Source organism: Poecilia reticulata, linkage group LG7 (genome assembly GCF_000633615.1).
Source record: "Poecilia reticulata strain Guanapo linkage group LG7, Guppy_female_1.0+MT, whole genome shotgun sequence".
Classification (NCBI taxonomy): domain Eukaryota; kingdom Metazoa; phylum Chordata; class Actinopteri; order Cyprinodontiformes; family Poeciliidae; genus Poecilia; species Poecilia reticulata.
Window position 1 is genome coordinate 21197427 of NC_024337.1, and position 25572 is coordinate 21222998.

General features: G+C 38.0%; 2 protein-coding genes across 2 annotated transcripts; both read left to right on the forward strand.

The window, feature by feature from the left end:
* On the forward strand, positions 1–9144 carry spo11 (SPO11 initiator of meiotic double stranded breaks). Its single transcript, XM_008414122.2, has 13 exons — positions 1–188; positions 931–1044; positions 2566–2654; positions 3005–3071; positions 3213–3321; positions 3657–3743; positions 4930–4966; positions 5050–5159; positions 5257–5356; positions 6509–6546; positions 6795–6871; positions 7225–7336; positions 8501–9144. The coding sequence occupies exons 1-13, from the start codon at positions 76–78 to the stop codon at positions 8618–8620; spliced, it is 1173 nt and encodes a 390-aa protein (XP_008412344.1). The 5' UTR covers positions 1–75; the 3' UTR covers positions 8621–9144.
* A 6791-nt stretch (positions 9145–15935) lies between these two features.
* On the forward strand, positions 15936–19922 carry LOC103467589 (dual specificity protein phosphatase 7-like). The gene is made up of 3 exons (XM_008414121.2): positions 15936–16680; positions 17942–18370; positions 19210–19922. Exons 1-3 carry the CDS (start codon positions 16311–16313, stop codon positions 19509–19511), a joined length of 1101 nt encoding a protein of 366 aa, XP_008412343.1. The 5' UTR covers positions 15936–16310; the 3' UTR covers positions 19512–19922.
* Positions 19923–25572: the final 5650 nt, after the last annotated feature.

Genomic DNA, 25572 nt, shown 5'->3' on the forward strand with positions numbered 1-25572 from the left:
TTGAGGTACAAGCTAACCACGGAGGTAAACTGTCAGACAGCTGTTAGCTTCTTTTTAGTTGGTTAGAAAGAAACAATGAGTGCTTTTGAAGCACAGTTGTTTTCTGAAATCGACAAGCTTCGTGTTCAGCTGTTGAACAATGTCGACATCATAGCAGAGAACCAACGTGCTGTGGAGGAAATCAGTCAGTAAGTTCGCTTTTATTTCTGTTACTGAAGGTCAGTGAACGGTGTTAGCGTTAGTCAGCTTGCTTATTTCTTTTTTCTTTTCGTTTTACTCAAAAGAGGAGGAGCGATGCTTCATAATGATTTTACTCAAGTAAAATTAAAAGTATGGTGTCCTACAATTACTCCTAAAAATGTATTGTTTAGCAATTACTTAAAGAACTGACTTTCTGATTATGCCCGGCATTAAATCACATTGCAGTGATGCAGGACACACTGTACTTTTTAGTGCATTTTTGCTTCTGTTCATTTTGTCAGCGCATATATTGGTTACCCTTTATTTTCTACATTCAAACATTTGTTTTAGTTCAGCAAAAATAACAACTATGAATAATTAAATAAAACAAATAAACTTGTGAAATGGAAAAAATAAGTTAACAGGCGAGGTACAATATCCAGAAAGTAAATGTAGGAGAGGATGAGAGAGTAGCTATGTTTAGACCTGAAGTGTGAACATGATAAACATTAGTACATTACAGAGATGTGCAACATGGCTGCTGGATGGCTCAGCTGGTAGAACGCACTCCATGTGCAGAGGCTATGTAGTCCATGACCCAGTTGTCTGTAATAAAACTACTTTTTGTCTCAGGTTATTACTGTATTAAGATGTTTGTGTCAGTGTCACTGTTTTCTTCGCATAATTTTAGATGCATTTGTCAAAGATCAGTAGATATTTTATTAATTGCTTTTATTTTGTTTAATCCAGGGATGAAATTTTAACTCAAATTGAAGGTGTAATCCTGGGAATAATGACCAGTCTGTCCAGAGATGAAGTACCTATCCTGGAACTGCCCAACAGATCCAGTTGGGCCAATATCAGGTAAACCTGATTTGAACCCATCGACGTGATGACGTGAACCTTTTTTGTTTCTGGCATTTTCCAGTCAGCGATCTCACAGATGTGCAGCTCATAGTTTGCAAACAGCTTTTTTAAAATTTTGTGACTAAGTGAAGCTTATAGAGTTGACATTAATGTGATTGCATATTCAGGTGTTTTAAGTGTTTTTACTGATGCTTTTTATTTTTGTCTAAGTTCTGACCTAGCCTTTCTCCTTGCAATGAAATAAGTTTTTGGCACCTCCTTGAATACATTTGGCCACATATCCAACGGATTTGTAGATTATTGGTGAAGTGAACTACACTTGGAACTTGCAAACCAAGGTTTTAAAAAGTTACAATTTCAGAATTGCTAACAGATTTCTTCATGCAATTTACACACTTTGTAGAACATTTAATTAGATTCTGGAGAAAGTGATAACGCTTTCTCTAAAACTATCATAACAGTTTCTATGGAACACAGAGTAACACAGCACTGTCCATTTTGCATGACACAGCTGTCTGAATGAATGCTTCTATGTTGGTGTCTCACTTTCTAGAAAGATTAATACACATAGTTACAAATACTATTAAAGACAATATTATTATACCTTTAATAAACAAAACACTACAGTATGTTAACTGCAGTTGGTATTTTTACTTTTTTTGGTTGAAATGCTAAAAAGGATCATGTTAAACATTTTGGTAATACATTTCTTAGTCAGTTCAGTAATACTAAAATACTGTTGTGTATATAGTCTGAATTATCATACCATAATAATTTCATTCTAGGCCATGACTTGACTGTAAATAAATGTGTATTTATTGGTTATAAAGCCATGATTCTTCACTGTGCGGAGGGTGAGCATAAACTTTCAAACACAAGCACAAGAAATCATCAAATAAATTAAAATACACACACTATAAAGATTTAACATGAAGCGAATTTTGAAATTTATTGAAATGAACTGAACCAAGTTACAAATAAAATTACAGCAATACAATGAACATTCAAAGGAGTGGGTAGAAGTATAAACTTATTAAAAAACCTTCTCCAGCAACATCACAAATGATCCCATCCTATTTAAAAGTATTGTACATTGTAGTACATGATGATTACATGTTGTTCATTTTCTTAAGAGGAACTAAGCAGTGCGGTCAGACTGGGTTTGCATAATACATGTCCTGTTCAGTCGACGCGATTGAAGCTTTAATAGCTTCCTGTTCAATAAAAGATGACAGTGATAAGTAAGATTCGTGCCTACACATGCAAACCCATGAAAAGCTTTAAAATGACTGGGTTGTGGCGATCTCACGTTATGAGCAAAGACTCGCTGTCAGTTTTCTTTGGATCAAAACTTGTCACTTTCGAACTTATTTCTTTTGTAAAAATGTAAAAAACTGAAAACAAAGTCAGGAGGGTGAGGTAAACTGGAATCTTCTCACAGGTGTCTCTAAAAATAAACATGCAGAATGTAGAGTAAATGGCTTTTAATAACTTTTACTTTTTTCGTTTGTTCCAAAGTTTTGACAGTGCTGTCGGGCTTCAGATGAGTTCAGAGCATTCTGTCACCTCCATTAGGAGCGACTGTCCTTCATCTGTTACTAAATTTGGTGAGAAAATACCCACACTTCTTCCACATCAGCTTCAAATTGAACTCTCCCACTTGTTTTTAGTCAAAAGTTCTTTCCAGCTGTGTGGTTCTTCATGTGGCTTTAATTTGTATTCATTATAAACATATGAATAAACTGCGAGACGGCAGTAAAAGTCAGACTTAGTTTTAGGTGACAAATTGGCAGAGACAGAACATGTTGAAAGAGGCTTTTAAGGATCAGTTCACATGGAAAAGAGCAGATTATTTCCTGGGTCTCTTTTCTCCTCCTGTCTTGTAAAACGAGAAAAGAATTGATGATTGTGAGTAAAATATAAATAACAAAACATGTCTTTCTTTCTTTGTTCAAAGCGCAAATTCTGAAGATTCTTTCCGTCGTCTACAGGCTGGTGCAGAGCAACTCTTATGCTACGAAAAGGTCATTTGTCGTCAATGAATTTCCCAAAAGCAAAAAAAAAAAAAAGTCTCTTCCTTTACATTCCTATATCCTTGTTTAGTGGTTATACAAGGAAAAGTCGGCATTTCTTAAATGTGCTCACTTTGAAGTTTTCTTCCACAGAGACATATATTACAACAACATACAGCTGTTTGGGTCACAGAGAACTGTGGATAGCATAATAGATGACATCTCCTGCATGCTGAAGGTTCCTCGCAGATCACTACATGTGGTAAGTGTGCATATTCATTTCAGTCTGACAGATGGTTTACATAATTCAGTGACTGCTTGGCAGAAACTGCAAACCTCTTATATTAAAAGCTTGTAGCAGAATTCTTTTGGATATTAGCTAAAATCTAACATATGAAATCTTTTATATTAGTGCCATATTTCATTTTTGTTCCACTTCATAGTTCAGGAAACACCTGTGAAGTAAATAATGGTTTTACTGATCAAAGAAAGATAGAATTGATGTGGAGTTCAAAACGTCAGTGCTGTAAAAAGGCATGTATGGCCATATGTCACAATGTATGTGTTTGTGTGTGTTTGTGTAATGTTGGTTTGCAGTTGGCCACATCCAAGGGCTTAATTTCTGGTGATCTGTGTTATTTGGAGGAGGATGGAACAAGAGTTGACTGCCACTCCAGCTCAGCAGTAAGTTTCCCAACATATAAAACACACTTCCTCTAATATCAATAACTCTTCCTGGATATAAAAAAAGATCTAACGTTTCATATGGGTTGAATATTTAGCAATTTTGCTAAATATTCAACCTTCAAAATATTTTTTGAAGTAACTGGAATATACTTCAAAAAATATTCTGGTTTTTCATGATAGCCCTACTCACTTTCTGTTTACCCCCTGAGACAACACTTTGCAGAACCACATTTCTACTTAAAGATTTTTTATTTTTTTTGGTATATCTCCACCAGCTTTATACATCCAGAGACTAATATTTAGGGGCATTTTCTTGGCACAGATTCTCACTTTGATTTAGGTCCGGGCTTTGATTGAGCTGTTTTAATGCACAAATTTACTTTGATACTGCATCGGTGAGACTTTATGTATGTAGAACTTATTATAGCATCTGAATAATGACCTGCAACGGGGATTAAATTAACTCCACATATATGGGCAGATGTTAAGAATTGGCCATGCCTGTTTGTTTTGTCCGCAGTACCGGTTTCTGTTATGCATGAAGAGAAATAATGAGGAAAACAACCTAATGACCTATTAAAAGCTTAGTTTAAACATTCTGCTCTCCATGGTTACACTTTCCATTACAGCGAAAAGCAAAGTGCAAATAAGGTCACGATGTGTAATGACTAAAATGAATTAGCGATACTAGACGGACATACATGCTTTAACAATCTCTTAAACTTCTTTCTCTGTCAGCACATTTACAGATGCGGTAAAAGGGCTCTTATTAACTCCATGTGTCGAATGTAAAAAAAAAATAAATAAATAAAAATTCTCATTAAAAGTATTTATGATAGTTTACTTTGTAACAAATGCTCTGCTTAAATGTTTACCCACATCATACAGCACTATTTAAGTAAGGCAATTAGGAAGCTTCTGTGTTGCTATTTTATGCCTCATTGGCACTTTTTCCAGCACATTGCTGTCACCAGCTCACCATATGGTCTTGTACTGTTGACAGGAGCATTCTCAGTGCATGTCTCAGTACTACACACTATGCAAAATTTGCTATACAGCTCCATGATGTGTCAACATCTCCACATGGATCCTTTTTGGTGAATTAATCTGACTTCATCAGACGTGGCCGTTTGTAAAACAGCGTTTAAAGCCCTGTATTTGTTTTGGTTGTTTTTTTTTTCAGGCTGTTTCCATTTCCGCAAACATCGGTGGAATTAGAAGTATCCTTTAAAAGCCAGCTCAGTCTTAAGTATACATATTGGACAAAATGTGTCTTAATTATTAAATTCTTAATTATTTTCAGATATTGTATCTTCAGCTAAATTTATCATGATTGTAGAGAAGGATGCAACATTCCAGAGGCTGCTAGATGATAACCTCTGCACAAAGCTTTCTCCTTGCATCCTAATCACAGTTTGTTCTTAAAAAAAACAACAACAAAAAACACATGTAGCCTTTTTTTATATAACTCTAGTCGCAATAAATGTTATACTGATTTTGTGTGAGTCAGGGTAAAGGTGTGCCAGATGTGAACAGCAGACTGATGGTGAGAAAGCTGTGGGATACGTTGCACATTCCCATCTTTGCCCTGGTGGATGCTGACCCTCATGGTACAGATGATTTATCTGAATGCAGATCAGCTTAACTCTCACGTATGCTTTGCATAGCTCACCACATCTATCAGGATGGTTCTCCTTTCATCTCTTGACACACACAGCTGGGTTTCATGTCTTGCTAAGTCAGCACATATTAGCATCTATACAGAACAGTACTTTGCAAAAATATCCATACTGCCACACACCTCCATGTATTTTATTGTGATTTTATGTGGTAGACCAACACAAGGTTGTGCATAAATGGAACGTGCACAGAAAATGACACTGGGTTTTCTTTTTTTTTTACTATTAAAGGTGTGAAAAGTTTGGAATACATTCGTGTTCATCACCCATGAATCAGTCATTTGTGCCTGCACCTTTCACTATACCTAGCTGCGGGTCCTTCAGGGGTCTTCTGTTCTAGCTTTTCACATTTAAAGAGTAAAAAAACTAAGATTACAGGGTTAAAGTCACTGTCAAGCTGAAGAACCTCTGCTCCATGTCAACAAGTTTTCTTGAGTACTGTTCTGTATCTACATAGATCTGGAGAGAGACTCATCAGGGCTTACCTTCTAGGCTGAGGAGAAGGGCAGCTCACATCTTTGCAGACCTCACACATTCTGGAAACTATTTAGACATTTACCTTCAGGTCATGGCTACAAAACATTATTTTCAAAAACCAGCCATCACAGAGTCAGTTTCCTCCCCGTTCATTCTGACCGGCTTCCATATCTGGTGGAAAAACGAGTTTTCTCACAGCATGATTCCAGTAGCATGTTTCACGGTGAGGAAGGTGTGTTCACAGTGACGTGGTGATGTATACCACTTTTTTTCTATTGTAATTTGTTAAACGTAAGCTGCACATATTTTATTTCACTTCACAGTTATGCATTAATTTGTGTTTGTTGTATAAAATCTTGATAAAATGCATTCAAGTGTGTTGGTGTAACATGAACATTTAGAGAACTACAGATATTTTTGCAAAGCACTGTGCTTAGTTTGGCTATTAGTACCTCTCCCCTCGGAAACTCTTGATACTTTCAACCTTGTTCTAGTTGCATGGCCAGACACACATGTAATGTTTTATTCTGGTCAAAGTTCTGTTTCACATCTCAGAGGATAATTCCTCTGGTATGTCGGTGTCTGTCTCTCTCTGAATGTTTTCAGGCATTGAGATCATGTGTATCTACAAGTATGGATCAGTGGTAAGAGCTGTGTTATTTCTATACTCTACCCTCCATTCGGCGTCTGATAAAGGACAAACTCAAGTCTCAGAATGTTTACAGTAGCTGTGTGTGGAGTGATCATTTTTAGGAAGTGGATTAACTGCATTTTCATTGGTTATGTTTGTGTATCCATCCCTGTTTTATTTGTAAATCATTCTTGAACATAAAACCACATTGAATATGTGTGCATTGGGGAGATTTTGTGTAATTGAGTATTTTCTCCACAGTCAATGTCATTTGAGGCCCACAGTCTGACCGTCCCAAGCGTTATGTGGCTTGGCCTTCTCCCTTCTGACCTGCAGAGGTTTGGAATCACAATTTGCTACTTCCTATTTCCTCCTCCTGCCTCCAATTGGAATTATATTCAGAGGACATTTAGATTGTTTGTTTTGGTTTCAGTTGCTGTTTACCTCTTTTTTCCCCTCAAGGGACTGCACTTGAGACTGTATGGCATTTTAAGTATACATCAGTTTCAACAAATTTAGGGGGAAAAAAAGCTTTTTGAGATGTATTTAATTGTAGTCTGCATCTTTTTCTTTTCTTTCTCTGACCTAATTCCTTATTTTGTGCCTTACAAATCCAGAAATGTTTGGCAGAAGAAATAGTTTTAGGTGATTACGCCAATCAGTAATGTGAAATTAAAATGACTTGCCTTAGGTTAAGGGTTCCTGAGGATTCCCTGATTCCTCTTACCAAGACAGATGAAAACAAGCTCAACAGTTTGCTGAAGAGGCCGTACTTAACCAGCCAACCAGACTGGTGCAAAGAGGTGAGTGAAAATAAAGTGCAGAAAGAGGAAAAAAACAACCCTTTTTTTTCCCTTCAAGTTATTTAGCCTCACATTAAATTAGTGAGTGTATTGGTAAAACATTCAACTTAGCATGTGTTTCCAATAAACAAATCAAATAAGGCTAATTTTGTAACTGAGCCAACTGCTGTGTAAAGGTCGTCAGTTCAATCAAGTTCTTGGGTTTGTTTGGTGCAGCCTCCTTTTTTAAATTAAAGGAAAGAGTTTAAATGAAATTTGGACAACTACGATGGCCATTTTGTCATCCAACACATCCCTCTTCTCTTAAGGGGTGTGTTGGTGGATTTTGAGGTGGGCTTGGCATCACTGTCCTGCTGATGGATCGAATGAAGGCCAAACTTCAACTTCCACACTGACACCAGGTGACTCCAAGTGCTTTTTAATAGCCTGTTAAATCCATGTTTTCCCCAAGCTACAGTCTTTACTGAGGCACCATCATACCTCATTGTAAGCTGGAACTAACTATTTTGTTTCAATAGTGCTGTGCGCCATTGATACCTCCCCCTTTAAGCTACGTTCATGTAGAGTAGCCACTGTTTCTTTAACTTAATCATGCGGACCGCATCTTCGGAAAAACTTTAAGCCTTGGTGGTTTGCACCAGGTGTGTCTTAGACCAGACCTGATTTGCAAATGGTTTAATGAAGAATTCTGTAGGTTGTTGAATAATTTAAGGACTGCTTTGGTGAAATTTGTTTGGTTTAAGTTTTTAATCTAGATTTAAAATAACTAATACTTAATATGTGTTATATTGTTTACTTATGCAGTTCATTTGTACTTTGTTTATTGTAAATGCATGCTGTTTTATTTTACTAATATACCTAGTTTTCATTAGAGAGTCATTCTAGAACAAACACAATCTGGTCTAACTACTTCTGTTTACACATCTAAATAATTCTGTAGGACAAGTTCAAGAAAAAAAATCTTTAAAAAAAACAGATATCAGTGATATCTGTTGCTGGTGCAAGCAATCTCACTGTTTTTTAAAAGGACAAAGTCTTACAGAGTTTTTAGCTTTTCTTATGTGACACATTACCTAGGAATGTGTGTGAGAGGATAAAAAATAAACATGTTTGTGCAGCTTCCTCTTCCATACCTCTTTAAAGTTGTTTGCTTGCCTGTTGTAGATTGAGCTGATGCAGCAGAGTAAAGTCAAGGCTGAACTACAGTCCTTGTCCTCCATAGCTCCGGACTTCCTCACCAACATCTATCTGCCTAATAAGCTTCGATATGGTGGCTGGGTATGAACACTGGTTCTGCTTAGAGGAATAGCTGGTACTGGTACTGTGAAGTCATTTTCAAATAGGTTCTGTATCTGTTCTGCTGTATCTTATTGAATAGATTAGAAAATGATTTAAGGTCATTGTGTTTACAGCTTTTAAATGTGCCTACTGTTGCATGTGTGTTTAGAGTGTGATTTATATAATCTGTTGTGATGTGCTTTCATAAAGCAATATTCTTTTAATGCATAAGAAATTTATGGATACTGTATCATCTGATAAGTTTTAGTTGTGGACTGTGTGCATTCATATATTCAATGACAAAATGGGAAATCCATTTGTTTTAATAAATAGCACCTATCATCCCTTGCAATTTTTTTTCTTGTACAAAGATAAATGAATCAACCCACAATTGAAGCATACTTTATTTTCAAAACAGTGTTAGTTTTATTTTTTTTTTCTTTCAAAATAAACTATTTGTATTGTTTATTTCAGTGTAAAGAAATTTGAGAAGTGTGCTTGAAGAAAATAAATGCATTAAGGAAAATGAAGAAAATTGAATTGTGGTTAAAATAACAACACATTTCCTTTATATTTTAAACCTCTCTAGCTGACATGAGTGACTTTTGCCAAGCACAATAGCTCCACCTGCTGGCACTTTTTAAAAAATTTCGTTGATTAAATTCAAAAATCAATTTGACGAGGTACGTCACTATTATGCAAAGATGTACCTGGTTTAAAACTCAAAAGCAGGAATCTGCTTATTTCCAGTGTTCTTGTCAAATATTAGCAAACACCCTTTCACAGGGAACATTTAGTAAAAATAGCTCCTCCAGTTGACACCTTGAAACATTTTGTCAAGCCAATTCAGCTTTTTTTTCAGTAAACTAATCCATCCATCCATTTTCTTGCACCCTTGTCCCTTGGTGGGGTTGGGAGGGTTGCTGGTGTCTTTCTCCAGCTAACGTTCCGGGCGAGAGGCGGGGTCACCCTGGACAGGTCGCCAGTCTGTCGCAGGGCAACACAGAGACACACAGGACAAACAACCATGCACACACACACACTCACGGCCAATTAACCTGACAGTCATGTTTTTGGAGGAAACCAGAGTACCCACACATGCACAGGGAGAACATGCAAACTCCATGCAGAAAGACCCCAGGCTGGGAATCGAACCCAGAACCTTCTTGCTGCAAGGCAACAGCTCTACCAACTGCGCCACCGTGCAGCCCTAAGCTACATTTTAATAGAACAAAATAATCAGCAAAATTCTTTTGTAAGCAGGCAACGTTTACTGACATTTATGGGAAAAAATAAGCTTTTACAGTGTTGTACTTAATTTTTCTCAAATTAAAAAAAACTGATATTCGTTTCAAATAGTCAGTATTCCTTTTACTATGGCAACAAACTAAAATGAAGGATCTTACTAGACGCGCATCACCGCCCCCTGGCGGTAGTCAAGGGGAGAGTATGACTCCTTTCGCAACACAACATCGTATCTGTAATGTCCCCAGCAGGAGTTTTTCATCGGAAAAGAGAACTGATTCAGCCAAACCAGAACTACCAGGTGAGTCAGTTCAAGAAGAAATTATGGAATGTTGTCAGGGTAGTTTATACTGAACAACAGACGGACAGTGAAGATATAGAATAGAACAGTGTGCTGTTTATATAGCCCATTCTTAAAAGCTTTAGCTATAATTCCAGCAACTTGAAGTGTTGCATTTAAAATAATATATTGCTCATTCCAATTTAATTCCATCTATTAACCTATAATAGAAACAACTTGATGGTTTGGAAGGTTTTTGTCAGAAACAAATTATTAAATGTGTTAAAGGTACAGCTGAGTTAAGTGCCATAACACCAGAAAGGTTGATTTGTGATCGTGCCAAAAGAACTTTATTCATTCCTAGTTTATTCTCAGTGGTTTCTAGTAATCATTTACTCATCAACTAACGCTGATCAATCAAAAGCATGTACGAGGTGTATGCTCTACACCTTTTTGTCGAGGAAGCCGGCTGCAACTGTGGGAAATATAAAACCTCTGTTTTTGTGAATATAAATACTAGTATTGCAATGGAAAAGTGGTCAATAACAAAGCTTTTCTGTTGTTTCATCAAAATGCATTTAAAAGTGGAATAAAAGTATAGAACAGTTTGTTTTTACATATATGTAGTTTACAGTGATGTTTTTAACATAATTTAAAATCTTTTACAAATATATTTTTACTAGGGATGTACTGATATGAAAGTTGGGGTTTGATATTGATACCCAATAACAATACCGCTGTTATGGTCAATGACCTGATACATATTGTGTTTCCTTACAATTTGACATTGTGTAAAAATGACATCACCTGTATTGCTTCTCTGCTTCAGTCAAGCACCCGGCCTCTTTGCCGCTGGCCGGAGACACGCCCACTTCACATTTTGTGTCCAACAGTAATCAGATAACTGAAAGTCAGTTGTAAGTTGATCATTTGCATATAATTATGATACTTAATGGAAAAAGTGGGTTCTGTTATTCAAACTAACTTGCAGTTTTTACTACAAGTTAGTTTGAATAAAACTAACTTGTTTGTTAGTTGCTGTCTATGCTGTGTTTATAGACCAAAATGATAAAAAGTTACTATCGGATCATACATCGTCTGATCCGGCCAGATTGGTTGTTCCAAATGCCCGTTCCTGTCTGTAGAGATGACACAGGAAAAAAGAGTAAGATTATAAGAGAGGTACGAGAAGATCCATCCATCCATCCATTTTCTTGCACCCTTTTTCCCTCAGTGGGGTCGGGAGGGGTGCTGGTGCCCATCTCCAGCCAACGTTTCAGGCGAGAGGCGGGGTACACCCTGGACAGGTCGCCAGTCTGTCGCAGGGCAACACAGAGACACACAGGACACACAACCATGCACACACACACTAGGTACGAGAAGATGTCCAGGAGATATACTCGTACCACACAGGTAAGGAAACTCCACTTCGACTTTCATTTGATTTAATGAGGTAACTGTGTGATTTGACAAATGTTATTGTTTGTTCATTATTAGAACATTAGTGCACAAGTCAAATGCATCTCTGTAAATTGGAACATTATTCAAAGGTTAATTTATTACTTTAACTCAAAAAGGAAAATTCATGTGTAGATACATTACACAAAGAATAATGTATTATATGGAGTTTATTTCTAGTAATTTTGTTAACATGTTCGACACTTCGTAAAAACCCACAAGTCAGTATATGAGAAATTGACAATGTTATGCGAGAATACAAGAAAATTCATGTCTATTTTAGAAATGTCAGCCAATTGAAGAGTATGTGCTTGCAGTTTAAGCCCTCATTACTTGGTTGAGGCTCTTTTTCATGAATAACTGCATCATGGTGTGGAGGCGATCAGCCTGTAGCTCTGCTCATGTGTTAAGAAAGTCCAGATTGCCTCAGCAGTCTTCAGCTCATCTACAGTTGGGGAGTCGATCCTTCATCTCCCTTCCAACAATACTTCATGTGTTTTTTCTGGGTATGAAGTTTATTGACTTAATTAGATACTTCAGTTAGCAATGAATTCAACCAGCGCTTTGAATTAGCATTTGTTGTAAATTGGCATAATAAAAATGAAATGAATTGAACTGAGCTGACCTAAAGTTAGTTATTCATGGTGCCACTGTTCTCTCTGCCCTGTTGCAGCAACTGCTTCTTTATTGTCAAGGTTTAGTATAATCCTTCCTTGTTAGTAATATTGTTGCCTTTATTATAAAGTATTGCACAATCTGATTCCTTGTTTGTAAAAGAATTAGGTGTGTCAATAACTTCATACTAATGATGCGATGCAATAGTAGTGTTCCACTAAGATTGCATTGTGTTACTTTGTTGAGAAATATCACACACTCACATGATCTGAAACCAACAATAACATGAAGCCAGAGCACATCTAACTAACCAGGTTATTAATTTTGTATGCTCTACGTTATTGCATATCTAAACTGGTTTAGATTTGCAATAAAGTTCTCCTGACAGGTAGATTATATCTCATATTTTATGGCATTTAGAAGTGCAGAATTGCTAATTTCTAAAAAGTGTAAGTGACAGAAATATTAAACTGATGTTTTGTTTTTTTTAGCTCGTATTGTAAAAACAAACTTAGGATGTACAAAATAGGTCTGTTATGTGTAAACAGCTTGACGGCAGAACCATTCATGAATTGCAATAGGTGGCATGCAAGGCTTCACCACGTGGGGGCGTAGTGGGCCTCCTGTTCCTGCAGATGTGTGGCTCTCATATTAGATGCCTCCTGATGACTCATAACTAGTGCAGGAGCTTTTTTTTTTTTTTTCATGAACCATAGAGAGTATGAGGATATTATGTTTCACATCCAGATAATGTGGAGGATCACTGGTTTTATTAAATTGCACCAAACACACATTCGTGTAGCTCAAAGCCTGTTTCAGTGTAACTGGCATGGTTAATCAGATATGGATAATTAAAGATAATAAAAATAATAGAGCAAAGATATTTTCCTGCGGGTGATCATTTGCTCTGTAGTTTATCTAAGAGTTGTGTGAGTGATCGCCACATTTGCTCGAAAATTGCCCTGATATCCTGCATGCAGAAGAATATCATGAATGAAGCCGATGTTTGTCTCCCATCTGTTTCAGCTTGGAATTTATCCCGCAGAACATCTGCACATGACCGCCGTTTCCGCATCCGCCACACACGCATAAAAGCCCTGAAAGCAGCACTTGACCTGAAAAACCTTCCGACTCCGTGAAGCAAAGATGGTTTTGATCCTCTCCACTCTGGGAGAATCGCTTTGAATTCACCTTTAAAGCAAAATTTGTGGTAAAAACAGGAATGAAAGTGGAGCATACGTACTGTTTTATAAAGCGGGTCTTAATCAAAAACTCAAGTTGCACTGTACATACATTCAGATATGCTGACCTCGGCTCAGTTGCAGATTTTATTTGTGGGTTTTGATCACTACACGAGTTGTAGGCATGAGCGAATCCTTGTACATCTCCTGACCTCTTTGTCACACTTCATTTCCCTCCATTTATACGTGCATGCCGGCTTCACGGCTTCTCATATCGGCAAGTTTTGTAGTGGGTTCGTCTGAAGCGGCAAATCATGTTGGGCATGAGATGCCACGAGAAGAGTGTGTGTGTATATGCGTGTGTATGTATTTAAAAAAAATAAAGAAAAACTCAGATTGCATGTTGGAGGCAGGTGCAGACATGGTGATGCGCTGTAGCGTGGCGATAATATTATGTTGGTTGCTGTGTAATCAGGTAATGCTTGAGAGGGCCTGTGGGTGAGTGAATGTGTTTGCAGGTTTTAGCTCCATTCCTCTCTGTGTTAATCCTGATGCCATGCACATCTGTGACACCCCCCCACCCCCATCACCACCTCCCCTGCCGCCGACCCCACTCACGTGTGCTCGCAGATCCGCTGCATGGCTGGATTCCCACTGCGAGCATCTCACTGCGCCGCTCTCCCCCCTCACCCCACCTCTCTCTCCTGACTCTCTATTCATAATTCTCCTACATCATTGTACGTATTAGTAATAAACCACACAGAGACGCTCAGGAGGACTATGCCCTTTGTGAAAGACACAAATGTATAATATTAATTATATGTTTTAAGTCCTCAATTTTCTTTCCAAAACTTAAAGCTGTTTTGGAAACAGCCTTAAGTTTCCAAAACAGGAAACTTAAGACACATGTTTTAGGAATGTGTCTTATCTAGTAATGTCATTTTGTTCATAGGTGACATCATTCTTCATGTTGGAGGTAGGTGCAGACATGGTGATGCACTTAACTGGCATAACCAGTTAAGTACACACTGACTTATAAACAGTTTAGATTCATTTGGATTCTGACCAACTGTACTTTAGATTTGGGTTTGGTAATTCAAAGTCAAACCTGGATCGCAAAAACTATCAAATTTAGATGTATGCTAAAACCCATGAACTAAATCATAGACTGAAACAAACAGCTTAGGGTCATAGATAATGTGTAGTAGGCAACACTAAATGACCTAAAACCTTCTATCTTTGCTCATTTTATACCACTAACTGCATATCTGTTTGTTAGATCTCTTGCAACAACAAGCATCTAGTGACAGAAGAAACAAAATGGTCACAAGCGATGTGGAACCCCTAAAATTCCAAACTTTTCCAAACTCAAATTCCTATGTTTTCTCAGCAAGTGCTATAAGATTATGGATACTTCAAAACAAAATATGTACCTTGTCCGTATTAATGTCTTGTCATTTGCATGTTCTACAATTCATGAAACAAGATAAGGCTGATTTCAATGCGTTTTAAGCATCTTGACTGACTTTTTGCACTTGTAACACTTTGTACTTCAATGAATCTCTCACACAATCCAACTGCTGCACTGTTTATAAGTAGAAATCATGTTATTACGTTGTATTGCTAGTTGTATTTAATCTATTAACTGAGCATATCCATTGACAAAACCCACTGATTTTCAAACTTTGAACTGGAATAGTGTTAGTGTGAGAACAACCACCAGTACAACCATAAGTACCACAGCTGACGACCATAACAGGTGCACCTCAGCAACAGGACAATAGAATGTCTTTGTAGTTATTTAAATTCGGATGATTATAGCTTGTAGCTAATGAACATATTAAATAGTCAGAAAATTACAGATGATCTAAAATGCAGGCACTTTTTGCATGAACAATTGTATCAGTGTTTGAATTGTTAAAATTAGCCCTGGCAGCAGGGCTAATTTTAATAGCCCTGCTGCCACTCCTGGGAATGTTCTGTTTCTCCATTTGTTGATTGTTGTGGTTGACTGGAGTCCTAACGACTTAAAAATAGCTCTATCCAGGCTAATAGATGACAAATACTTTGTTTCTTACATTTCTTTTGCATGACGTTTTGGTTTTTGAGTCCTATTTCCTTTTGTCAGACAGGTTCTTTTCAACTGATTTCTTTGATATGATTGATAAAATACAACTTGGCTTTAGTTAATCACAATTGATTATGAGTAAATATTTGCACACCTTGTTTTCTTTTTTTTTTTTTGTTTGACAAAAAAGGTAAAAATAGCTTAGAACAAATCTTGTAAGGGATAACTATTTTTTTTCATAGCACTGTATATGAGTTTTACTTCAAAAAGTAAACTTTTCCATGATATTGTTATATATAGGATCCATCCGTGGGGAATAAAACAAAGGGAAAGCAGTTTCTCACTAATAAGGGAATCTCGAACAGATTTCATTCAGACATTCCAGACTTCGTGATAATTCTGCTATGACTTTAAATTGTATGAACAAACTCCTCCCCCTCGACTCGCTCTTCTGTCATCTGAAAAAAAAAAAAAAAAAAAAAAAGTAAAGAGAAAAAAACTCGCATGCATCGGAATGATAAAAACGACAATGTGCTCGCTGAACCCTGGCACGGTGTGGAGCAGCTGAAGTTGATTAAGACTTTTCTGGCAATAAAAGACTGACATTAAAGTGTTAGTGGAAGTGTTTAGAAACTCTTCGACTCGCTGGGACAGCTCTCACTTACTGACTGATGGAAAGCGAGAGGAGGCAAAGGGGGAAATCTTTTCGCTCAAGCAGAAGCGCCATGGACTGGCGGAGCAACATTTAACGTTCCTTTTTTTTCCCCCCTTCTTCTTGTTGTTTTGGGCGCAATGACGGACTAAGCAAAGTATTCGCGTGCTTGCGTGTAGCATGAGACTGAGTGCGATATGTCTAACGCGAGGCCGAGTAAGAGCGTGGAATGGCTGCAACTGGAGTTGGAGACCGGAGGCACTTCTCTGCTCCTGCTGGACTGCCGCTCACACGAGCTGTATGAATCATCCCACATAGAGACCGCCATAAACCTGGCCATGACGGGGCTCATGCTGCGGAGGTTCAAGAAGGGCAACATCCCGATCCAGACCGTCATCCCCAAGCACGAGGACAAGGAGAACTTCGTAAGGCGGTGCAAGACGGACACGGTGGTCCTGTACGACGAGAGCTCCGCGGACTGGCAGGACAGCGGCTCCCCGGCCACCGTGTTGTTCCTGCTTCTTAACAAACTGCGAGAAGACGGGTGTATAGCGTACTTTCTTGAAGGTAACGATTTTTTAATGTCAGTATAAACTTAGAAACGATTAAATTATTCGTTAATGACATGTGTTTGGGATGGATTGACCAGTGCAGTTTGACACTTAGCGCTGTGACTGTAAACTAGACCGGGGGAAAAAAAGAGAAAACAAAAAATCATTTTAAATGTTTTCTATTTGGACCTCTGTTCTGTTTTTTCGTTCGTTAAAGTGTGTGTATGTCTGTGTTATTATTATGTTGTAGAGACTGACTTGTGAGCTCATCCTGTGTCGTGTGGTTGTAGTTTGAAAGCTGCTCAAAAGTTTGTGTCACTGCTGAGATTCTCAATTAAAATTCCAAAATGGCTGCGGCATGTTTTGCTCCAGCAGGAACAGACATGTATTTCATGAATGGTCCGTCTCGGGGGTCTTACACTTCACAATTCCATAAATAAAAATGTTTTTTTTTTTTTTGCTTTTACCGTTTTCGATAAGTACGGGCTGTTTTCTGGTATTGTATCTAAATCAGAAAAGCAGGATTTTTTTTTCTCGTGTGTGTTGCTGCTCACTTTTGGTCAGCTGGCTGAAAGAAGGTAAATGTCACGATAACCTGTTTGTGGTAGGTTTTACACTTAAACTTTTATCTGATTGTGACATAAAGTAGTTGTGCTTCCTCATTTATTTATTCACACCACCACTCAGCTGGTTGAAACAAGGTTATTACGCTTTTCTTTTGCTTACAAAGAAGAAAACAAAAATGCCTTACTGGAATTATCTCTGGGAAATAGAATGACTGATGTGTGGAAACTATATGTGAATCAAAATAACAATAAATGTTATAGATGGCTATGTTATATTATTATATCTGCAGTAGAAATAAATGCTACTTTTCTGTTTTTAAATAGTCAGATCATCTCTTATGTGTTTGATAGACATATTAATAAACAAATAGCTTGAATTTATTTTAATATGTACACAAGAGGCATTTTAGCGCTGATGTCTCTTTTCCATTTCAGTTTTGAAAGATTATAGTTTTATGATCTAAGGACTAAAAATTCTAATCCAAAAAATTGTAATTGTTATCTGTGTTTTGACTGAAAAAGTCAATTGCATTTAGACATTTAAGTAAGTTGGAGTATTTAGTTTTAGTACATAGTTTGATATGCAGAAATAGATCATTTCCACTAAAGGAGAAATTCAAAAATTCCGATTTCTGACTGTTTCACTGGCTCACTGTGGACTAAAATAAATCTTTTTCGACATAATTTATCTGTGTTTGCATTTCTATTCAGGTGGTTTTGTGAAGTTCCACACAGAGTACCCAGAACACTGCGAGACCCTCCTGGACAGCTCCTGTCCGAGCTCCTCTCCCCCGATGCCCGTCCTGGGCTTCGGAGGTCTCCGGATCAGCTCGGATTGTTCAGACGGCGAATCCGATCGAGAACCCAGCAGCGCGACGGAGTCAGAGGAGAGCCCCATCCCCAGCAATCAGCCAGACTTTCCCGTCCAAATCCTACCTTACCTCTACTTGGGCTGTGCCAAAGTCTCCAGCAACTTAGACGTGCTGGACCAGTATAACATCACGTATATCCTGAACGTCACGCCTAATCTGCCCAACGTGTATGAGCACAAGAGCCACTTCAGATACAAGAAGATCCCTATTTCGGATCACTGGAGTCAGAACCTGTCCCAGTTCTTTCCAGAAGCTATATCATTTATTGGTAAGTATTATGTTTTACTGTCGATTTCAAATTTATTTTGCTTTGCACGTCTAACTGGTTTGGACATTATTTTGGTGGTAATTTTAGACTAAAGAGTGAACGGTAGAGATGGACTAGTTAATTGGATCATAATTAGATTGATAGCTCAGATAATAGACAATTAATGTAATTTTTTTCTCATTTACTTTAATGCATCTTCTTTATGTGGTTAAAAAAAGGTTTTTAAATATTTAGAACTATTATCTTTTTTAAGAAAGCCCCAGGGTACTTACCGTCTTCAGTTATATGTTACAGTCCTTAAAATAAAAACAATCTTTATTGGTCATTACCTGAATCAGAATATGAAAGAAAACTAGAAATTGGTATCAGAACACGCAAGTATGATCAGTGTATCTGTATCGGATAGATTTATTTAAAATTCCTTAGTTTTTCACTTGTTTCCATGGAAGTCGAAGAAATTAAGCTTTATTAATAGTTTGATTACATTACAAGACCCCAAATTTACTTGACATATTTTTTGTTGTTTAATGGCAGTGCTGCGTTTCAGTTTTGCTTTTGGTTTGGTGTTTCTCACCATGACTACACCTGAAACCACAGCCATTCACTTGTTTGGTGGTTGTCGTGTTGTCACGGGTGGGATTCTCAGTAGGTTCAAACACCGAATGAGGAAGGAAGTGATGTTTCCGCTCCATGGGGTTGGGTTTGATTCTTGCTTTGCAAGCTGACAACTGTCTCCTCACAGCAGGCCTGAGCTAGATTTGCACTATTAAAGGAGCACTAGAATGGTGTTGTTTGTTTACACATTCCTGACCTGGATTTTTTCCCCCTCTCTGCTGCAGATGAGGCTCGATCTAAGCGCTGTGGCATCCTTGTCCACTGCCTGGCCGGCATCAGTCGCTCAGTCACAGTCACCGTGGCCTACCTGATGCAGAGGCTCAACCTGTCTCTAAACGACGCCTACGACTTTGTGAAGAGGAAGAAGTCCAACATCTCGCCAAACTTCAACTTCATGGGACAGCTCTTAGACTTTGAGAGGACGCTGGGGAAGCACACACCCTGCGACAACCGCTCTACCAGCGAGGAGCAGCTTTTCTTCACCACACCAACCAATCACAATGTGTTTCAGCTGGAGTCGACATGAGGAGCAGGAACGTTTTTTTTTATGCTGTTGTTGTCGTTTCCTGTGGTGGTTTTTCTGAGCTTGTCAGATGCCTGACTTGCTGACGCAGGTGGTAAGTCAGCAATAGTGTTCAACAACTTCACAACGAGCCTCATTGATCTGTTAAAGCAACAGAATCCATAAGCTCCTGTCTCAATGCCTTAATATCTTAACAACAGAAGCAATCTAACGTTCCACCACATACTGTATTAATGAATGGCCATGTACAGTCATTATAGATGGACTTTTCATAATATTTCTTTTTAAGACTTTTAATGTTTTTGGACTGTCGTTTGTTGTACTTTCCTAGTTTGTTTATGAATAGGCATGGGCTGGTATGAGATTTTTACAGTGTGATTGCTTTGAATAAAAATACAAATTCAAAATGCTTAACAGAGAAAAGCAAAAATATATTCCTACTGTAGCTGAGATATTACATAATAAAAATATTATACATTATGCACAATGTATAATATTAAAAAACACAAATAATGAATAAAAGGAATAAAAGTTCATTAACATTTTTATATTAAATGTTACCATAAACGGCTACAGTGTCAAAAATATGACAAAATAGCCGTATTATGTGTGTTTTATTATCGGTATGTTCCACAAGTGGTAAAACAACATAATGTTTAGGTTGGTTTCCAATTCAAGAGTAAAGGGTTTCTCTGCCTATTAACTTTATGTTATCATCTGCAATCCATTGAAATGTCTTGTCTGGGTTCAACTGTTTTACATTAACAACCGTTGCTATCAGGTTGTTTTTGAATTTAAAAAAGCTAGAAGTTTGAAGTTTGGTTTTTAAACCAGACCTGGTTTAAAAAGGACACTTTAATCCAAATTTAATTTAAAACCTTGTTTTTAACAGCCAAAAGGTCCCACACAGTTAAGAAATGTCCCTTTTTAATTTTTTTTAAATGTGAAATGTAAGGGGGCTTTAAACTGTATTTATCTATATTTATTGGTAATTCAAAAACCATAGTGATCAAGTCTCACACAAATTGAAGTTGTGATGTGGCCAAACAGAGATTGATGCTTTTTAACAATAAATAAATAAAGTATATATATTTTTTCTAGAAATTAAGATGTTAACTTTAAGATAATACAAAGAATGACAACTAAGCAGTTTGGGAACTCAAAATGTTTTCATAGTCAGTTCAAGACTGTATAGGAACCCAGTTATAAGAACTTGTGCAAAATAACTTTCTTCTTGCTGTAACACTGGAATTTAAAGAAGCTACTATTAGACAGTTGATTAGTGTGGCTAACTGCACTGTTGGAACCAGCAATCAACTCCTAACAGACATGCAAACTAACAAAAGCAGCTGAGTTAATAAGAGTTTACAGAACCCTTCTTAAAGTCTCAAATATTTTTAAACCGTTTTCTTTTGTTGTAAGTGAAGGAAAAGTTATGAACATTCTTCCAGCCAGCTAAACCACCAGTGTGCAGCAACAGGTTGGGAAGGGGCCTGCTTCGAATAATCAGAACTGGCTTCTAATTAACTAACAACAGAACGGTGTGAAATGTAAGGGGGCTTTAAACTGTAAATGTCTAAAAACGTGGTATATTTTGATACCGGCCCATGTCTACTTGTGAATAATGCCTTGATAAAAAAAAAAAAAAAAGATCTGTGGCCATTCTGAATGTTTTCTGGGGTCCAATATAAGATGTGTTGTTATTCCAGCTGAGGGGGAAAAAGCTACCATGTGGAGGCAGCTACAGTTTTCCTGCTGCTTGAGTTTTCACAGAAGACTTCTCTAGCATCTGGCAAAACAATATATTAAAACTGAACTGTTAGTTACCATGTTGAGGTGTAATGAAAGACTGGCTTTCCCCACAGTTAAAAAGGTGCAGCTATGTAAGTAAGAAGGGTACAAACAACTGGAAACCCACCTTATTTTGTGTTTCCCTCTGACACTTTTCAGCCTGCAGCTATGTCTTCTCATAGGAGTTCCCGTGTGTAAATAGCTTTCATCTCCCTCTGTTTCTCTCTCTCTCTCTCTCTCTCTCTCTTTGTCATTTCTTGTATTTGAACAGGTGAATGAATTTAATGCGTGAAAGGAAAATGAGAGGAAGCGAGATTGACCGGAGCGTTCTTACCTCAACAAAGAGACATTTTTCAGGGATTTTTATACGAGTCGGTTGCGCGTCATCTTGGCCTCTTAAAACGCACCCAAGGGCTGTTTTGTTTCATATGTTTGTAACGATGTACATAAACCGTGGTTGTTACGGGAGACGTTTTCTGTATATCATGAAGGATGTGGAAGTGACTCTTGTTGGAACTCTTATGTATAGCATATATTGAGCTATAAGGCATTCTGTACACGTTTTTACAGCAAATATATTGTATATTTTTACTTGAAAGTAGCTTCTTTGCCTTTCTTTTAATCTAAGGTTTTAGTCGCTAATAGAACGAAACAAAGTGGCGGTGTGGTTGAGTCATAACCAAAGAGAGCTGTCTGAGACATTGCAAGCCGTCCAGGCTCGGAGATGTAGTTGTGGTCAAATGGCTTTTTTTTTTAACTTTCTCTGACATCCTGTCTCCACTGAGGTCTCTGACGGAAAGGCAAGTCACAAGGCCAGATCTGTCAGCAGCACATCGCCGACACGCCTTCCAGCCATCAATCAAACTCCACTTAAAGAAAAGAGGAAGATGATACAGCAGTTACTCTGACAGCTCTCCTCTGCAGAAGGCACTAAGAGTTTTCTCGTCTGCCGTTGTGACTTTATTGCAGATTGTGGTTTCGGGTTTAACTGACAAAAGTGCAATATCCTGTCCTCTTCTACAAGAACAAATGACGTATTTGCACACATGCTGCCGTTTAAACAGCAATTGAAAGTGATAATAAATTAGCCGTGCTTTTCTCGACAAGACTAAATTTCGAATGATGTATGTGAAAACACTCGGTGGCCACTTTATTAGGTACACTTTGTGAAGTTCCAAGGAAACATCATAAGGGGCAGGGGGGAGAAAATTTAGGTGACGTTATGACAACGGGCTCGTCTGAGCGTCTCAGAAGCCGATGAGCTTCTGAGACTTTCACACACAGCCTTCCGGGATTATGGAGAATGTTCTTAGGACTAGAGAAAGATCCAGTGAGCTACTTTTATTTTTCCTTCACAATGAAAGTGCCATATGTGAGGAGCACTGGCAGACTGGATCATGGTGACAGAAAGGCAGCAGTCGCTAAAATAACCACACGTTTACAGCAAAGTGTGCAGAATGAGCACACAAAATGTCGAATGTTGGAGCAGGTGAGCTACAGAAGCAGATCAGATTAAAGATTTTCTGTTATTTACTGAAATGAATAAATCTCCAGCAACTATCATGTCAATGTAGACATAATCTTGATATGAATAATGTGGGAAAAAAATAACTAAAAAGTAGTTGTTTTTTATGTGGTGAAAAGATCTCCACATAAAGTCTCATGTCTAAAAATGTTTAAAATATGGTTTGAGTTCATCAATCAGCCTGACCTTCCACATCATTGTTCATTCATTGGATCTATTGACTAAAAAAAGTATATATATATTTTTTATTTTCCATTTGGTTAAATAAAGCTAATCTTGACCAAACTATAAGCATTAAAAGTTGTCACATACTATTGAGGGCAGAAGTGAGATGTGCCTCTTGTCTATGGTCAGTTTGTTTTCCCGTCATCATAGCTGAACTGACATGAAACTGATTATTTCCTAGATTTTTTTCTAAATGTTTGTGGGCTCATACATAAAAAAAATAAATTTTTATATGCTATAAAATAAGCTAAAATATAGCTTATTAACCGCAATAAAACAGCAGTATATGTCTTCAAGTGGATGACTTTGGCAAATTTCCACAAAGTCTTTTACAACAGAGTTTAGCTCAGTACCTCAGCGCTTAAATGTGTGTGAGTCGTAGCTGAAGCTTCTCCTCTTTGTTTGATCGTATCTCAGGATTATCAGCTGTTTGGATCCACAACCTGCATACCTGGCGCTCAACCGCAAAACATTCATCGAGCTAATTCAAAATGAGGCGATGAAATGTGATGTCAGTGAGATCATACTTTGCAGACCAACCTTTTGCTGCAATTACTGTTGCAAGTGTTTTGCTTTTGTGTTTTCTAGCAGCCTGGCTCATCTGGAGACTAATTGTTTTGGCCAAACAGTCTCAAACTGTGTAGCTCAAGCTTAGTTGACTGAATGGATCTCTGTGATATGAGGTGTTGTTTTATGTCCTAACCCTGGTTCAGGTCGGTTTACAACTTCATCACTGTTGTTTTTATTGCTCTTTATGATGCCGTGTGTTCACTAGCACACCTCTGAAACCTTGAAAGAAAGGCTATTTTTATCCCGAAATGAAATGACAAACAAATGTGCTGTATATTTACTAAGGTGACGTCGGAGAGCAATTTGTCATACTGGATTTTTTTATTAGTGTATCGGGATTAAGGGAACAGTTACTAATGGAGGCCAAGCTTTCCAACAGAGAAGGAAACGGCATTGAGATAAACTTTGAGCTGGATCCATTCAGCATGTCATATTTTGATAACTGTCCATCTCATGACAGGCTCTGATACTCCTCGAAAACTGTTCACCTTCACCTTCCAGGGCAGCATGAAGAGACTTGTCTGGCACCACCTCTCTGTGGTCGGGAAAAAAAAACAAAAAAACCCTAACTGTTGAATGATGGCTTTTCGAACATGACTGAACCTGGCAAGCCACATACCTGCTGGGCAAAGCTGCGATTAAGGCTGAAAAGACACCCACGGTAAGGAAATGGTGAGTTGTGGTGTCTGTGGATGATGGAAGATAACCAGTAATCATAGAGTCCTTATCTGGAGTCGACACTATACATCTGTGGTACAACAGCGGTGTTGTACAACAGTACAGAATGATTTATGTGACTGCACACCTTTAAATACCAGCTTTTATGGCTGTCGCTGTGCAGGGCCTTTTGATTTAATGCAAATTAGGTTCCGTGTGTGGCTGCAGACATTTGCCTCCTTTTTATGCCAGACTTTTTTTTTTCTCCTGAATGTCTGACCTGTGAGTTAAAGCTATTTTGCAGCCTGTAATTATAAGTTAACTGTGTTCTTTTGGCAGCTTTAAAAATCTGTGTGAGGTCCCACACTTAAGTTGCTCCATAAAAGCACACACACAAAAAAATGTTATTCTGCTCATAAAATTATGACGTACAGCTTACTGAGAAGGGCGATTTAAGTCAATCCCTCAAACAAAATTAATGAGATGATCAAGGCAGAGAATTGTGATCTCAACTATCTGAGTAGGCCTAGGTTTTAGTAACACAATTGCAGGGCCATTTTTCTCCTCTTATGATCTCTTGAGAAGGGAAGCAGAGGCTAATGTTATGTTTACTCAGCAGTCACTGCTGGGGAAGCAGATGTGCATATGAGTGGATTTTAGTTTGCTGTGGGGGTCGGAGGGGACATGTGCGTGTTATAGGCCTGTTTATAATGTGTGTATTTGTTTGTGTGTGCGCGTGTGTGTGGTGCAGAGCAGAAGTCAGTTGGCACTGATTCACACCTGCTGTGGTTATAAGAACATAGTTAGCATAGTGTATGACCGACACTTTCACAGCTGCTGCGCTTCTGCTGCACAATAACAGGGAGGGATTCTTTTGAATTCAGCCCAAGACTTTATATTTAGCGTGCACCAATCTACTTTGTCATGCTGATAAAACAGTGCCTTAAACAAATCTAACATCTAAACAGTGGGCCCATTATTATCGTCTGGCAGTGCTGCTGCAAAAAGCTGTTCTCGTGTGAATGACTGCACACAACTTACTTCAGGGATTTCTGGTCCCAGTTGTCTCACTCCACTTGTGTACAGCAGATGTTCAGGCCCGCAGAGAATAATCCTAATCTCAGTGTTTGGCTGCATGCTGTCTCTGACATCATGGTGCTCAGGATGCGATGACATCATGGTTGCAGCGTTCTCATCCGAGCCGCGCAGTTGGTCTAATCACTAAATGGCTGCACCATCGTTTCGGCTTTAAGATAGAGCTACTGTGCTGCGAAAAAGTGTTTTCCCCCCACATAT